A 15,416-nucleotide genomic window follows, 5' to 3' on the forward strand; every position below is an offset into this window, starting at 1 on the left:
GCCAGGTAGTTCGATTAACAGTGTTGCTAGGCAACATGAGGGCGAAAATAACATTAACTTTTTCTTTTCAGTGGCGTATTAATATGGAATGATGTGAGGTGGTCCTAGGTGTGCGTTTATCGGGGATTTTACAACGGCTTCGAACGCGGCTCAGCCAATCAGATTTTAAGACCGGAACTATCCGTTTTATAATGCACATTACCCTTTGTAAAATTGCCCAGAAATCCACATTACCCTTTGTAATTTAAATTGCACATTACCCATTGTAGCTGGAGGAGAAGGGAAGGCAAGCGCAAGTGTCAGGGTCACCGCCGGCGGCGTTGGTGGGGAAGATAAGGTTACCCCTATTGCCACTGCAGGAGAGGTCAAATTTGTTCCCATTGCCACTGGAGGAGAAGAAAGGATCACACCACATAAATCAATGAGTGTGGATCAGAGATAAATCTATTAAACTCTGATATAATTTAACATAAACTATTTTTTTATAAACACATTAGTGTTCCTCACATCCTACAAACCTTGTTTTATAGACACTGCTTTTATTTTTATTTATAGTTACAATCAATAAATCCACAATACTTTTATACTGAACAAATCTAATCTAAACATAAAAACAGTTTGTAGTAGATGAGAAACATGGATGTGTTTGTATAAAAATAGTTTGACATGAATCCATCAATACATAAGACTTGAATGGATTTATTTCTCTGTAATGAGTGGAGAGAAAAATGTTTCCTACGTTTTTCTGTTAGTTTGATGACGCTCCCTAACCGGTTAGCTGAAGTGGGAGCTGGATCAGCGGTTTTATTTTAAGCTTTCTTCAAATACATATATTTAACCTTAAAATGACCATAAAAATAGTGTTTGTAGTATAAAGTAGGTGTTAGGTGTCGCTTCAGCCTTTGACATAGATCAGAAGTGCGAATGTTAAACGAATGTTGAATATTAAACTAACTTTACCGCAATAACATGTTTCAGTCTCAAACTAAATGACTATAAAGCACCCAGACCCTGAGGGACCCTGAAGGGACCCTTGAGGAACCCTGCTCTTGTACCTGAAATGGGATTGTGTGATAGACCATAACCTCATCAGCTTGTGGTACCAAAATCAGTAGAGACAGAACGATATACTCACCACAGCACGGTGCACAGAGAACGAAGCTGCTTCTGTTTGGGTTCTATATAGACCGGAGAAAATCAGCACTAATTACCATCACCTGACTCCAGAACTACAGGTTCATTATCACCGTTAATCAATCACCTGAACTGACCAATCACAAACCTCTGACGTGTAAAACGGGTAATACACCCATATATGGTCAGAAGCACATCCTGTTAGATCTTTAATAGAGCCCATCTAAACAATACATTACGCACGTAAGCACTTACACAAGAGTTTGGTCATGTATATAACAATAATAATAGTAATAATGATATTAATAATAATAATACTGATCATGATAATAATAATAGTTATAATAACAATAATGACAATAACGATGATGAGAATAATGATCTGTTACAGCAGAACGACATTTGTTGATGTTTGTTGAAAAGGAATCGCAGGTTCACATTTACATTTTCGGCATTTAGCAGAGCGACTTATAGAAGTGCTTCCATAGTAAACATTTCATTACCCTAGTCTAAGTAAACAACAGTCCAAGAACACAAATCTGCTAAAACCTGTTAGAACCCAGGTGTTTTTGTTTTTGTGTGTAAAGAATTGAAGCATAGTGTAAGTAAGTAAGTACAAGTCAGCTCAAGTGTTTAGTAAAGAGGTGGGTTTTTAATCATTTTTAAAAAAAGCTAGCAGCTCTTACTGAACTGATTGTAATATTTACTACACTGATTGATTTATTCAGGTGACATATATAAACTAACACTCTACAATTGTTGATACATGTGTGGATCAATGTGCTGATTAAACAGACACCATGTCTGTTGATATTGCTCTGGTATTTTATCAGTAGACAATTTCTGATAAGACGGTGTTTATATCTTTGGTTGTTGCGTTATTCTCCTCCCAGCATTCTGATACGGTTTAAAAATCACAACAACACTGCTGCTTACACCACACACTACCACGGTATTGTCGCTGTAGTACTGAGAATGGTCCAGCACATGAACAACATTTGAACAGTAGAGATCCTTTTCAGTAGATAAATAGGGTACAGAGAGGTGAGTGTACAAGATGAGCTTATCAGTAATTGTATCTTTACAAAGTTTATCTGTATGTTAGAAGTAGTTTATAAAATAATCGATGACCGTACGTAGCGGACAGGTGACACTAACAAAGTGCTGATTGAGTGTATGTAGTACGTACCCAGGCTCTGTAGGTTAGAGGTTCCTCACTACAGACAGTTTGTTTGTTTGTTTATTGGGATTTTAACGTCATGTTTTACACTTTTGGTTACATTCATGACAGGAAACGGTAGTTTATCTTCACACAAGGTTCATCAGTTCACAAGGTCATATCAAGCACAGTCTTGGACAATTTTAGTGTCTTCATGAAGCTTGTGAGCAGAGGGAAGCATGAAGTGCTCTAAAATCTCTTCCTCCAGACTCTGGGACCCTGATTTCCAAATGAAAAAGTGGAGAGCACACTAGACCTCAAGCAGCTTGGATTGTGTGCAAGTTTCCACAATCAGCGATGCTTTGGGGAGCCATCTTATCTCCTGCTGTTGGTCCACTGTTACATCGAGTTTAAAGTCAGCACAGCCGTCTACCAGGAAATTTTAGAGCACTTCATGCTCCCCTCTGCTCACAAGCTTTATGGAGATGCAGATTTCATTTTCCAGCATGAATCCTACACCTGTCCACACTGCCAAAAGTACCAAGACCAGGTTTAATAACCACGATATCACTGTGCTTGATTGGCCAGGAAACTCGCCTGACCTAAACCTCAGAGAATCTATGTAATATTGTCAAGAGGAAGATGAGACACACCCATCAATTACAGACGAGCTGAAAACCGCCATCAATGAAACCTGGGCTTCCATACCAGCTCAGCAGGCTGATCGCCTTCATGCCACACCCGCATTTGATGCAGAAATTCATGCAAAAGGAGCCCCGGCCAACTACTGAGTGCATAAACTGTACATACCTTTCAGTAGGCCAACATTTCTATATATTTGTATATTGAAAATCCCTTTTCTTTAACTGGTCTTATATAATATTCTAATTGTCCGAGATACTAACTTGGGTTTCCATTGGCTGTAAGCCATAATCATCAACATTAAAATAAATACACACTTGAAATAGATCACTCTGTAATGAATCTATATGAGTTTCACTTTTTGAATTGAATTGCTGAAATAAATAAATTTTTTCATTATATTCTAATTTATTGAGATGCACATGTACATAGATAAGATGGAAAGGTACACTGGAGCTGTTTTTTTTTATTTTTTTTACATATTAGGTAAACTAGTTTAACAAAGCTTTTTTTAGGTGCTTAACTGTTCATAAACCATAATTATAAACAGAACTTAAGGTCAAACTGACCAAGTTCTCTGAACACAGGACATAACAGTCTGTTACTTTCTTATTTCACACTCCCTTTGATATGCAGTTATGCAATTCTTCACATAAAACTTAATTGCTTCCCATTTTCTGGATTTCAGTGCTGCTGGCACTGATCTTATGCATTCCATGCATTCATTTTTACGCGGAACTTTGCCAGAGGATATCCAGTCCATGAACTTGTTTTCCACCGCCTTTATCTCTGTGGGGGACCATTTCTTCTGTGATGGTTTTGAAGAACCTAAAGATCATACATTTTGTACATTAGGTTTGCATATTTTTAATGTCCTTTAACGTTCACCTAGAATCCTTGCAAGACCTCCTGAGACATGACACCTGGATACATCTTTAACAGACCAATGAATGAGTGATTTTTTCAAAAAGCATAAATTATCAAGACAATGGAACAAACTTGAACAAACTTGAATGGTGTTCCTGATTGTTACATTATTTTAATTCCAGTTTCTCATTTTCCTATAGGGTTTGTAATCTTTTAATCTTTACAATTTCTAGATATAACGGACTGAGCATTCTTAAACGTGCAGACTTTGTACTGTGTAAATCAGTACCATGGGGCAGAGAGAGGGGTAGAGGAAAACAAGGAAATGTGGAAGAACAGGAAGATGGTACAGCAAAGTAATGACCTAATAAAAGACATGTAAACAGCTAAAGTAGCAGATACAATAACCAGATAACATAGATGGGATGAATAGACAGATAGATAACGTGGATGGATGGATGGATGGACAAAGTTCACATGTACCTTTGGACACTGAAGATGACCGATGTGACTTTCTTTTTTGCTGTGCATTTCCCTTTTGATCCTCAGACTCGTCACTGTCTGAAGGTACTTTCTCTGAAAAAACAGAGTGTGGTGGGGCGACACTATTTATTAATGGCCGTTTTTCCCAAGTGAGGCAACCTCCTAGGTTTTCCAAATTCCTGATGATGCTGATGTCATTCAGCGCTTGTGAGGATTTAAGGTTAGCTGTTAGACTAATATCTTACCGCTTCACAGGACTTTTATAAGTGAGTCCTCCCTCCATAAAATGGTTCAGACCTATAAATATTTGGGTGGATGTTTTAGGTGCCTTTTTTTGTGTTGTGTTGGAAAGCTAGTTAGCTCTACTAAATAGTTGTAAATAAAGCTAAATACACTGTAGGAATGCTGGGTTAGCATAACTAGCTACTTAATGATCAGCGTCCACAACAGGAGCTACAGTACCTCAGACCACATTCACTCTGAATATGAAATGACCAGAAATTCAATAACAAAGAGGAGGAAGAAATGCACACAAAGTGGGCTGTGGCCAAATGAGGTGGAAAGTAGGGCTGGGAACCGTCTACAACCATCACTGGGGATCAGTGTTAATTTTGACAGCAAATTTTGATTTAGTTTTAGTCATAGTCTTTTGACTAAAATGTCATTTAGTTTTAGTCGTAATTTAGTCATCTGAATTGTTTTAGTTTTAGTCTAGTTTTAGTCGACTAATTATCATAAGACTTTACAATCTACAGTCGATTCAGTCGACTAAAATACATATTTGTTTGTTTATTAGGATTTTAACGTCATGTTTTCACACATTGGTTACATTCATGACAGGAACGGTAGTTACTCATTACACAAGTTTATCTCAAGGTTATATCGAACACAGTCATGGACAAATTTAGTATCTTCAATTCACCTCACGTGCATGTTTTTGCACTGTGGGAGGAAACCGGAGCACCCGGAGGAAACTCACGCAGACACGAGGAGAACATGCAAACTCCACACAGAAAGAACCCGGACCGCCCCACCTGGGGTTCGAACCCAGGACATTCTTGCTGTGAGGCGACAGTGTTACCCACTTAGCCACCGTGCCGCCCTAAAATACATATAATGGGTGTAAAATGTAAATGCTTTTTTATCACTTCCCTTAAATTATTTAAGTCATTATATACACTTACACAAAATGAAACATTTTTAACCAGTTATGGAATATTATTAATGTTTGAATGTGCAATACACACAAAACCAGATTTAACTTATTTCAAACAACATCTTTATTTACCTGACCTTGCTTATTGAGCATAACAATAACAAAATATTAATGACCAGTAGGCCTGCTCTGCCTGAAAAATATATGCATTGTTCATAAAAAATTGCACATTACATTCTTTATAAAACTGGGTACCATAAAAGCAGCAGTGCCCCACATGGTTTACACATCGTCTTGTTTTTCACGACGTCAAATGAGAAATGTGTCCATATATCGACTCTCATCTTTCTCCCTGTTGACATTGTGGAGTTAACTTAGTTCCATGAGTAAAGACAGTTCACAGGCTAGTCTGGTCTTCCCGGGTTTAGATCAAATTTGTGCGAGTGTGCTCTTACTGCAAGATTAGTACTGATTGGATGGCTACCCGGCTTGTCCCGCCCCTCCTCATACGCTAAAGTAGTTCTGATTGGATCTCTTTCTAACTTGTCCCTACCTTCCACAAAACTAAATCAGTTATTGGATGTCGTCCCTGCCAAACATTTTCGTCTCGTTTTTATTCGTTGACGAAAGTGTCGATTCATTTCGTCATAGTTTTTAATCCTTTTATGTAGTTTTTATTTAGTTTTCGTCTCGTTTTCGTCATGAAAAAAAGGTTCGTTGACGAAAACTATGACGAAAATCATTCGTCAACGAAATTAACACTGCTGGGGATATATTTTCCTTGGCTAACAGTTAAAATTGACTATGAATTTAAGTAGGAAAGAAGTACAGTACATGGTATGAAAAATCAGCGTGGTTTAGACAGGAGCTGTTAGAAAGTGACTGCTGTGTAAAGAGTGAGAGCTACTATAGTAAAAATGTATCTACTTAGTAATTTTATTAAAGATGACGTATCAGTGTTTTTTTTTTTTGTTGTGTTAGAAAGGGGTAGTGGTAGCATTAAGTAAAGATGGGAAGAATATAATTGGTAAAGAAGGGGCCTCACTGGTATCTCTGGATGTTGAAGGATACTGACCTGTCATGATTAGTTGTTCTGTCTCATCCTCATTCTCACTTTCAGACGGATCCCTTTCAAAGTTCACCTTCTTCTGAAAATACAGCAAACAAATCTAATTCTTTACCCACATGTGCATACACTGACTGATAAACATTTATATCCACCAATATTGTTTGCTTACCGTTAGGTTCGATGTTTATATCTTCAAGGTTTCTGCCCCTTGAACCCCTGAATCCGTCCCTGCTCCAAGGCCATGAGCACTTTGCTGATTTTTGCCAGCTGTAACGTTCCTTCTGGTAGCCGGTAAAATTTCCGATGAACCCTAATATCATGACCGAGGAAATCAGATAACTGATCCATCTCTGTATCTTTGAGGTTACGGACCTTCGATAAGGTGGACACGTGTTTTCGTAGTCCGGTAGATGACAGTAGAGTCTTGGGATGTTTTGCTCCACACTGACTGGCAAATAATCGAACACAGTCTGATCCTCTGAAATGGGTCTCTGCTCCAGGCCTTGAACATGAAGTGATTTTCATCCGTTACTCCACATGCTTGTCGATTTTTCACAAGCAGCTCCACATCGACGTTAGCATTTCTGGAGTGAGGAGAATGGGTACCTTTCTGTCACGCTTTCCTCGGATTTCGATACGTTGGAAATGCTCACACAGCCTCTTCTTCACTTCAGATAATGCATCAGCAACATCAGAATGTACATTCGAGGTGTCTGAGAACATATGAATTAAGTCTCATTTTAGACACTTCTCCTGCCCTTCTTTGATTGAACAGTATAACTTCACACAAAGTGACTTTTGCACGATCTGACCAGTTCTTCTGGTTATTTTCCAATGTGAGTTTGTCTTGATAATCTTTTCTTTTTTCATCAAGCATGCATTTTTTTTTACATCTTCAGTGAATGAAAGAAGCTCTGGTCTGGTCCACTTTGACTCATGAAGAGTTTTCAGAGCACAAGCTTAAACGACAGTATGATTGTTGTGATGGTTCGAGTCGTTACAGAGACGCATTTATAATTTAATGGGACTCCTGCGCCTTTAAGCGCCAACCGGTGACATCGTAGTCATGGCAACTAACTTTAACCTTCGCGAAGAAGCCATGTGACTTTTACGTGCGTCTCTTGTGTTATGAGGCCGTGTCTGTGGTAAAGGAGGAGAATATAAATGCAGAATTCAGCCTCCAAGAAAAACAACAGACTGCAATTACAGCAGGATACCTTCGGCCCTTTGAGGGCCACCATATAATGCTGATGTGGCCCTCGATGAAAGTGAGTTTGACACCCCTGGTGTAGAGGATAAAGTCTTAGTTCTCCTCCTTTTAGGAGAAGGGATCGTTTCACTTTCTTCTGAACTAGACTCAGATGTGTCAGGGTTATACTCACGTTCACTGTTTTCAGCACTGCTGATTGAGGCGTCAGAGGTGTAGCCGAGTAATTCTTTTGGCAACTAGAAATGAAACATTAACGACAGCTTTAATGTGTCGGTTTTTTAAAACAATTAATGACATTAAGATAATTGATTTAAGAACTTGTGTAAAATGTGTATAAGCATGTTTCATAATTAAGCTTGGTTGGTTCTGTATTTTTTAACATTTTGAAAGGAGGTCTGATTGGCATAAACTCTTAGGACACCGAAACAGGTAGTGGATCAGAGTTAACTGTAGTTTTAACATGTTTTAAATGGTCTGATCAATGAGATCTGTTTACGTTTTGTATGTTTCAAAAGAAAACTGATCGGTATAAACTGTAGTTTTAAAGACGACAGCTACATAATAACAGACTTACAAATACGCTCTCAGTCCTCTTTAAATCTGGGACATTTTCATTGGCTGGTGAATCTCAGTCTAAAATCACAGTATCTCTGTCATCATCTGAAGATTCTTGTATGACTTCTCTCTCCTTAAAAAAAGGAACAGCAGAACAGAGTAAAATAAAGCTTTTTTTACTGCATTATAAATACTGTGCACTGCTAAATTTTACCTTGTTCTAGGTACCAAGGAATTCATATGACAACTTGCTAAATGCTCCCAGCACACACAAATTAACATGATGTTCAATATTTCTTTTGAATTTGTATCTGCTTAGCTGAACAGAAACCCTATTACAGTAAATTAGTGCATAAGGGACCACAGAACAGGACTCTAGAAACTGTAGATTCAACAACTTGTGTTGTCAATGGCTACATTTACTTTCAGACGGTGTTTGAGTGGGCCAAAAGAAATAAAACAGAATAAGAAATACTTGCCATTGACTGATTTTCACACAATGGCTGAGTGTGTTCATCTACACTGTCTTTACTGGCACTGCTCTCTACTACTTCTGCCTGGGGAGCAAGGTCAAAATTCAGGGGTTAAACAAAAGTTGTTTGAATAGGACAATTTACATTTATACAATGTACAAGTAAACAAACTCTGCAGCTCATTGTTTAAGAATAACTTATAATTGTAATACATTGCATACACATGTACAGTAAGTACAATTGTGCTTGTGAAACACAATGCTAAAAACTCCATTATGTGAAGCCTTTAGTTTTCCACTCTGAGCTCCACAGTGCAGTTCTGCACTGGAATTCATGGACTCTCTCAGCTGGTGCTCAGAGTTGCACAGTGTTTTAAATGGGCTTGATTTTAAAATGTAAAGTGCAATTCATCTTGAGAGACGACGCAGAACATCACTGAAGCCGTGCACAATGATACATAACCAAGTTCAAGGTTAATGTGGAACACTGCCCTGCCACAGCCCTGCTCTAAATCGGTATTGGCGAGTGACTGATCGTACTGAAATACTAACAGTGATCACTATTGGCCCCTAAAACACTGATCGGTCCATCTGTAATTATGCCTTGTCAAAGTACACGCGTACACTTACCAACATTCGTTTTGTGGACATTATTTCTAAATCCATGATGTCTTTACTCACAGAACATTGTGCTTGGTCACTGTTGATCACATTTGTTGAACACCCACTGGTCTAGAAAAAGGCAAAACACAAGGTAACTGAATAAGGAAGGCTTCGCATTTTTTAACAGTTCTGTTTGGCTTGTTTTGGTTTTTGTTTTATAATAATAATAATACATTTTATTTATATAGCGCTTTTCAAGATACTCAAAGACGTTTTAATGTGTTCCATTTTACTGTTCATTAATCCTGGAACAAATATCTTTTTATTACCAGTTACCACTTTCAGTAAAGTTTAGGCATAGAGAGCAACAAGTATAAAATCAGCTTCTTTTAAAGCATAAAGACAGTTGGGTTGTTGGCTACAATAAACATCAATATTATTTTTCTCTGGCTGACAGGTGCCAACATTGTTTTAGTACAGGGCTGGGGCAACGTGCCGGCGTAATCGATGCCTGTACCTACAGCCGGTACATCGTTTCATTATTTTCCTTTCACTACACTGATGTACAATTACATTTACAGTACAGTGATTACCTTAACTGCAGATTACCCCAGTGATCAATTCATTCACATGTATAACCAGTTTTTCAGATTTTAGTACTAATATTAATGGTCCACACTATTACCAAAGTTTAGGCATCAACTACGTTTACCTCCATTCTTGCTGAAAGCTGTTTTGCACAGTTCTTCATGTAATCAGCTTCGCACAATTGTGATGTTGCCTCAGTTTATCGATCCTCCGTTTCAGCCTGGCCTCCGGAGTGCTTTTTTCCATTCACTTCAATTGGTCTGTTAGCATGGTTTAAAAAAACAGAAAACAACCGTTAAATACATGCTCAGAGTTGTATTATGTTTAATAACTGACTTTAAAAGACAATTAACACACTTCGTACATGGTCTCGGTCAACCAGGAACCTTGATTATCCAAATTTGGTTTGTTTTTTGTTTTCATTTTTTGCCATAATGTGAATCTGCTGATCATGGTCAATCAGTGTGGTCATGTTCAACATGAGGGAAACACTATCAGAATTTTATGATGACTGGACCAATAGAAATGTTCCAAAATGACTTTATAAAATAACATCTTTTTACAATGACTTCCATTAAAAGTTAAGAATGTTTTTCCTTCTGCTATAAAGTTACTGTTCTGGAGATATGAGGGGTTTTTGGTCAAACAGAGACAATATGCAGATCTACTACTGTGCAAATGTCTATGATAAGCAGTAAACACCCTGCACTAAAGTATGCCTGTCCTTCAGTGTGCTGATACTGGTTGTTTATTTTGTTCAGGTTCCTCATGCTGGTGGACAAGCTTGGTCATGTTGATGTATTGAACAAATTGGTCAAACAAATTTACAAAACTAGCCAACCAATCTGACCAGCTCAATCAGCTTGGTCAGGTTAACCATGCTGATAAACCACCTAGTCCATCAAATGCAGCATGCACTGTGCTGGCCCAGAGCCAACAGCCAGTTTACTCTCCCATTCCTTCATTATTTTATTTAGGGAATATAGCTTATTAGAAACAATACTTTGTTCTTGTCAACATATTTATTTATATCACACCCATTAATGGGACAACAAACCTCATAAATCAGTGTATGTATAACACACAGCATAACAGGTGTCCAAACAGGGCATAACCAGTAAATCAGCTTACAGAGCAACAGAAACAGTTCTCAGGCAAGCTAACGTTAGCTACACTGCTAGCTAACAAGGTTTACCAGGCAGCAAGCACTCTGCTGGCTAATTAGCTAGTGGCTAGCAGTAGTACACACACTCTCAATAGCAAGTGTAATCATTAAAGGTCATAATTAAAATATACATAATAAATGTGCAGATGTAGATATAAGAAAGTTGAAGTTTTACCTTCAGTAGTTGTTGCTCCAGCGCTGAGAATCCGAACCGAACCTGTGAGCGGTGAAACACCAATTAAGCTCCCAAGCTCCCTCCCCCCGCTACACAATCACAGCCCCTCCCCCCGCTACACAATCACAGCCCCTCCCCCCGCTACACAATCACAGCCCCTCCCCCCGCTACACAATCACAGCCCCTCCCCCCGCTACACAATCACAGCCCCTCCCCCCGCTACACAATCACAGCCCCTTCCCCCCGCTACACAATCACAGCCCCTCCCCCCGCTACACAATCACAGCCCCTCCCCCCGCTACACAATCACAGCCCCTCCCCCCGCTACACAATCACAGCCCCTTCCCCCCGCTACACAATCACAGCCCCTCCCCCCGCTACACAATCACAGCCCCTTCCCCCCGCTACACAATCACAGCCCCTTCCCCCCGCTACACAATCACAGCCCCTCCCCCCGCTACACAATGACAGCCCCTTCCCCCCGCTACACAATCACAGCCCCTTCCCCCCGCTACACAATCACAGCCCCTTCCCCCCGCTACACAATCACAGCCCCTCCCCCCGCTACACAATCACAGCCCCTCCCCCCGCTACACAATCACAGCCCCTCCCCCCGCTACACAATCACAGCCCCTCCCCCCGCTACACAATCACAGCCCCTTCCCCCCGCTACACAATCACAGCCCCTCCCCCCGCTACACAATCACAGCCCCTCCCCCCGCTACACAATCACAGCCCCTCCCCCCGCTACACAATCACAGCCCCTTCCCCCCGCTACACAATCACAGCCCCTCCCCCCGCTACACAATCACAGCCCCTTCCCCCCGCTACACAATCACAGCCCCTTCCCCCCGCTACACAATCACAGCCCCTCCCCCCGCTACACAATGACAGCCCCTTCCCCCCGCTACACAATCACAGCCCCTTCCCCCCGCTACACAATCACAGCCCCTTCCCCCCGCTACACAATCACAGCCCCTCCCCCCGCTACACAATCACAGCCCCTTCCCCCGCTACACAATCACAGCCCCCCCCCCGCTACACAATCACAGCCCCTCCCCCCGCTACACAATCACAGCCCCTCCCCCCGCTACACAATCACAGCCCCTTCCCCCCGCTACACAATCACAGCCCCTTCCCCCCGCTACACAATCACAGCCCCTCCCCCCGCTACACAATCACAGCCCCTCCCCCCGCTACACAATCACAGCCCCTTCCCCCCGCTACACAATGACAGCCCCTTCCCCCCGCTACACAATCACAGCCCCTCCCCCCGCTACACAATGACAGCCCCTTCCCCCCGCTACACAATCACAGCCCCTTCCCCCCGCTACACAATCACAGCCCCTTCCCCCCGCTACACAATGACAGCCCCTTCCCCCCGCTACACAATCACAGCCCCTCCCCCCGCTACACAATGACAGCCCCTTCCCCCCGCTACACAATCACAGCCCCCCCCCCGCTACACAATCACAGCCCCTTCCCCCCGCTACACAATCACAGCCCCTTCCCCCCGCTACACAATCACAGCCCCTTCCCCCCGCTACACAATCACAGCCCCTTCCCCCGCTACACAATCACAGCCCCTCCCCCCGCTACACAATCACAGCCCCTCCCCCCGCTACACAATCACAGCCCCTTCCCCCCGCTACACAATGACAGCCCCTTCCCCCCGCTACACAATGACAGCCCCTTCCCCCCGCTACACAATGACAGCCCCTTCCCCCCGCTACACAATCACAGCCCCTTCCCCCCGCTACACAATGACAGCCCCTTCCCCCCGCTACACACACGCTCTCACAACGGAGACTTTCTCCAGTAATGATATCAAAACATCCATCAAAGTGAGAAGTTGACCAACCAGTCACTTCTCCACAGGACAACAGAACTATCTGCTGTGTAATAGGTTTAAAGTTGCTTTTAAAAAGCCCCAATCTGCTGTGAGACAAGAAGGTCATGGGTTCAAACCCCAGGTGGAACGGTCCGGGTCCTTTCTGTGTGGAGTTTGCATGTTCTCCCCGTGTCTGCGTGGGTTTCCTCCTGGAGCTCCGGTTTCCTCCCACAGTCCAAAGACATGCAAGTGAGGTGACCTGCACACACAGTAACACTGAAACTCAATACTACAAATAATAACAAAACGCTTTCTATTTCACACGCTAACGACACAAGCCATTCACCCTGTTACAGCTTCAAAAAGAATCAACATTGCGCTTGTGGGGGCAGTGAGAAAATCTGAGGGGGCAATCCCCCCAGCCCCACCCTAGCTCCGGCCCTGATTTGGATCTACATTATATTTAGGTTAGCATCTTTGCATACACATAATCCCTCACTTCATCACATATTGGGAGAAGTCAAAAACCATTCACCCTGATACATTCATGTTTATCCATTCAATTTATATATTACTTTAGTATATATTACACACATAGAAATACATGATCTACTATTATTGATAATAGGTCTTTTAGGTATCTATTAAAGTGCACTCCACTTTTGAAATAATCACGCTTTAAGTTTTCATCTACTGTGCTAACGGTCCAGCCCGCTCAGCCATCCAAGCGCCACAAGCAACCAGGACCGCATGTTTGTGCTGAGTGGGACATGGTGAGGATTCACCACTTCATCACTGCAACCAGGGGCGACTCGTTCATTAGGGCGATCGGGCGACGCACCACCAAAGTGCGAAAGGAAAGAAATGTTTCTATCACATTCAACCAGTGTTAAACTATCTGTGACTGTTCTGGAGTCCGGTCTTGCCTCGGAATATCGTAGTCCAATCAGCGTCGAGCTGTGTTACGTACAGTACCGGCCCTTTTGGGGCGATCAGGCTCTGATTCAGAATCGCCCCAGATCGCTCTCATAGACTCTCATGTTAAAGCTCTTTTTTTCGTATTGCAGGCGTTGTAATGCATTTTGAATGACTTCCGGAGGGGCTCGCACTTACGTTCCTGTGTCACACGTAATCGTTCCTTATTTGGAAACTAAACGTGGTGTTCTGTATTTTTTATCAGTGGGAGAGATGGGGTGATATGTATGAAACAGAAGGAAACTGCTGCTACCGTGGGAATTAAAAGGGGTTCGGTTATTATTGTAAGTAATATTCACTTTTAGTCCTAGTAACGCCGTGTGTAGGGCGAAAGTAAAGTAACACAAGCAGGGCCGGCACTTCTCTCACTGCCCCCCTAAGCAACGCAGTCCAGAACCGGGGATGCATGTCAGTGTGAAGATGGATTATGTAAAAATGTTGTTTACACTATTGAGAAAAAATGTTACATGATGTTCTTTATGTTGTTTTGCCTAAAATATGGTTCTGATTTATTATTATAAAGAATGAAAATAATACATGTTAAACAGCCTAAATAAAACTGTGTATGACCCGTTATATTGTTTATAGGTGCATCCCCCCCCCCCCCCCCCCGCTCAGGTAAACATCTGCCACCCCCCACCTTATGCCCTCCACCAACCCACCAGCCTAGGGTGTTCCTTATTTCCAGTTCTGACAGTTGGCAACCCTAGTTGGATCTGCTGCACCTAAAATAAAATGCTGATTATGACTGAATTAAATTGTTAGTGTGAAGGGTTTACTTAATTTTATGATTAATGGTAAAGCTGCTCTTTCTCTCTCCATGTTCAAAGTTATTTGTGAGGGCAAACTGACAGATGACTTAAGATGTTAATTATTTCAGCTTTAATTTACCCATTGAACGGGTCACCTTGGCCATCATCGCAACAATTGCCCCCTCCTGTGAGATTTGGCAGGAGCCGCCACTGACTGCAACATGTCATTAAATTACTAATCAGATTCTGATCTGAAGGAAATATAGTATAATCCATTATAGTTTAATACTAGATAACTTTAAATCAGATAAAATCCGTGCTGTTTTTCTTTGTTGGAAACATGTATTGATTATTGGAATTTGTATCCCTGAAAGTCTGTTTTTCTGGAGACTTCCGGTTGCAATGCCATGGCAGCGGCAGCATAGGAGAAGCCTGTCCGAATCAGTACGAGTTAAAAGCCCCTGAATGCTTTGATTCCACTACTTAAGTAATTTAAATTGGATGAGAAAGAGGGGTAGACATGGATACTAGGTTTAAAAGTAAGAAAAGTTTGCAGCGAACCGGGATCTACGACGAGGGG

General features: G+C 41.7%; 1 protein-coding gene and 2 long non-coding RNA genes across 4 annotated transcripts; 1 reads left to right on the forward strand and 2 right to left on the reverse strand.

The window, feature by feature from the left end:
• Positions 1-3,560: 3,560 nt before the first annotated feature.
• LOC134303623 (uncharacterized) lies at positions 3,561-7,166 on the reverse strand. Of its 2 annotated transcripts, XR_010007676.1 has the most exons (4): positions 6,680-7,166; positions 6,517-6,589; positions 4,286-4,378; positions 3,561-3,763 (listed from the first exon to the last, which is right to left on the reverse strand). It is a non-coding gene; the product is annotated as an uncharacterized LOC134303623 (long non-coding RNA). The 2 variants fall into 2 exon arrangements; XR_010007677.1 differs by lacking the exon at positions 4,286-4,378.
• Positions 7,167-8,330: 1,164 nt separating this feature from the next.
• LOC134303288 (uncharacterized) lies at positions 8,331-10,110 on the reverse strand. Its single transcript, XR_010007637.1, has 3 exons — positions 10,063-10,110; positions 9,429-9,479; positions 8,331-8,408 (listed from the first exon to the last, which is right to left on the reverse strand). It is a non-coding gene; the product is annotated as an uncharacterized LOC134303288 (long non-coding RNA).
• Positions 10,111-10,302: 192 nt separating this feature from the next.
• Positions 10,303-12,512, forward strand: LOC134303665 (uncharacterized). The gene is made up of 2 exons (XM_062989143.1): positions 10,303-10,311; positions 11,382-12,512. The coding sequence occupies exons 1-2, from the start codon at positions 10,303-10,305 to the stop codon at positions 12,510-12,512; spliced, it is 1,140 nt and encodes a 379-aa protein (XP_062845213.1).
• The last annotated feature ends 2,904 nt before the right edge of the window (positions 12,513-15,416 follow it).

The sequence above is a fragment of the Trichomycterus rosablanca genome, chromosome 26, assembly GCF_030014385.1.
Source record: "Trichomycterus rosablanca isolate fTriRos1 chromosome 26, fTriRos1.hap1, whole genome shotgun sequence".
Lineage (NCBI taxonomy): Eukaryota > Metazoa > Chordata > Actinopteri > Siluriformes > Trichomycteridae > Trichomycterus > Trichomycterus rosablanca.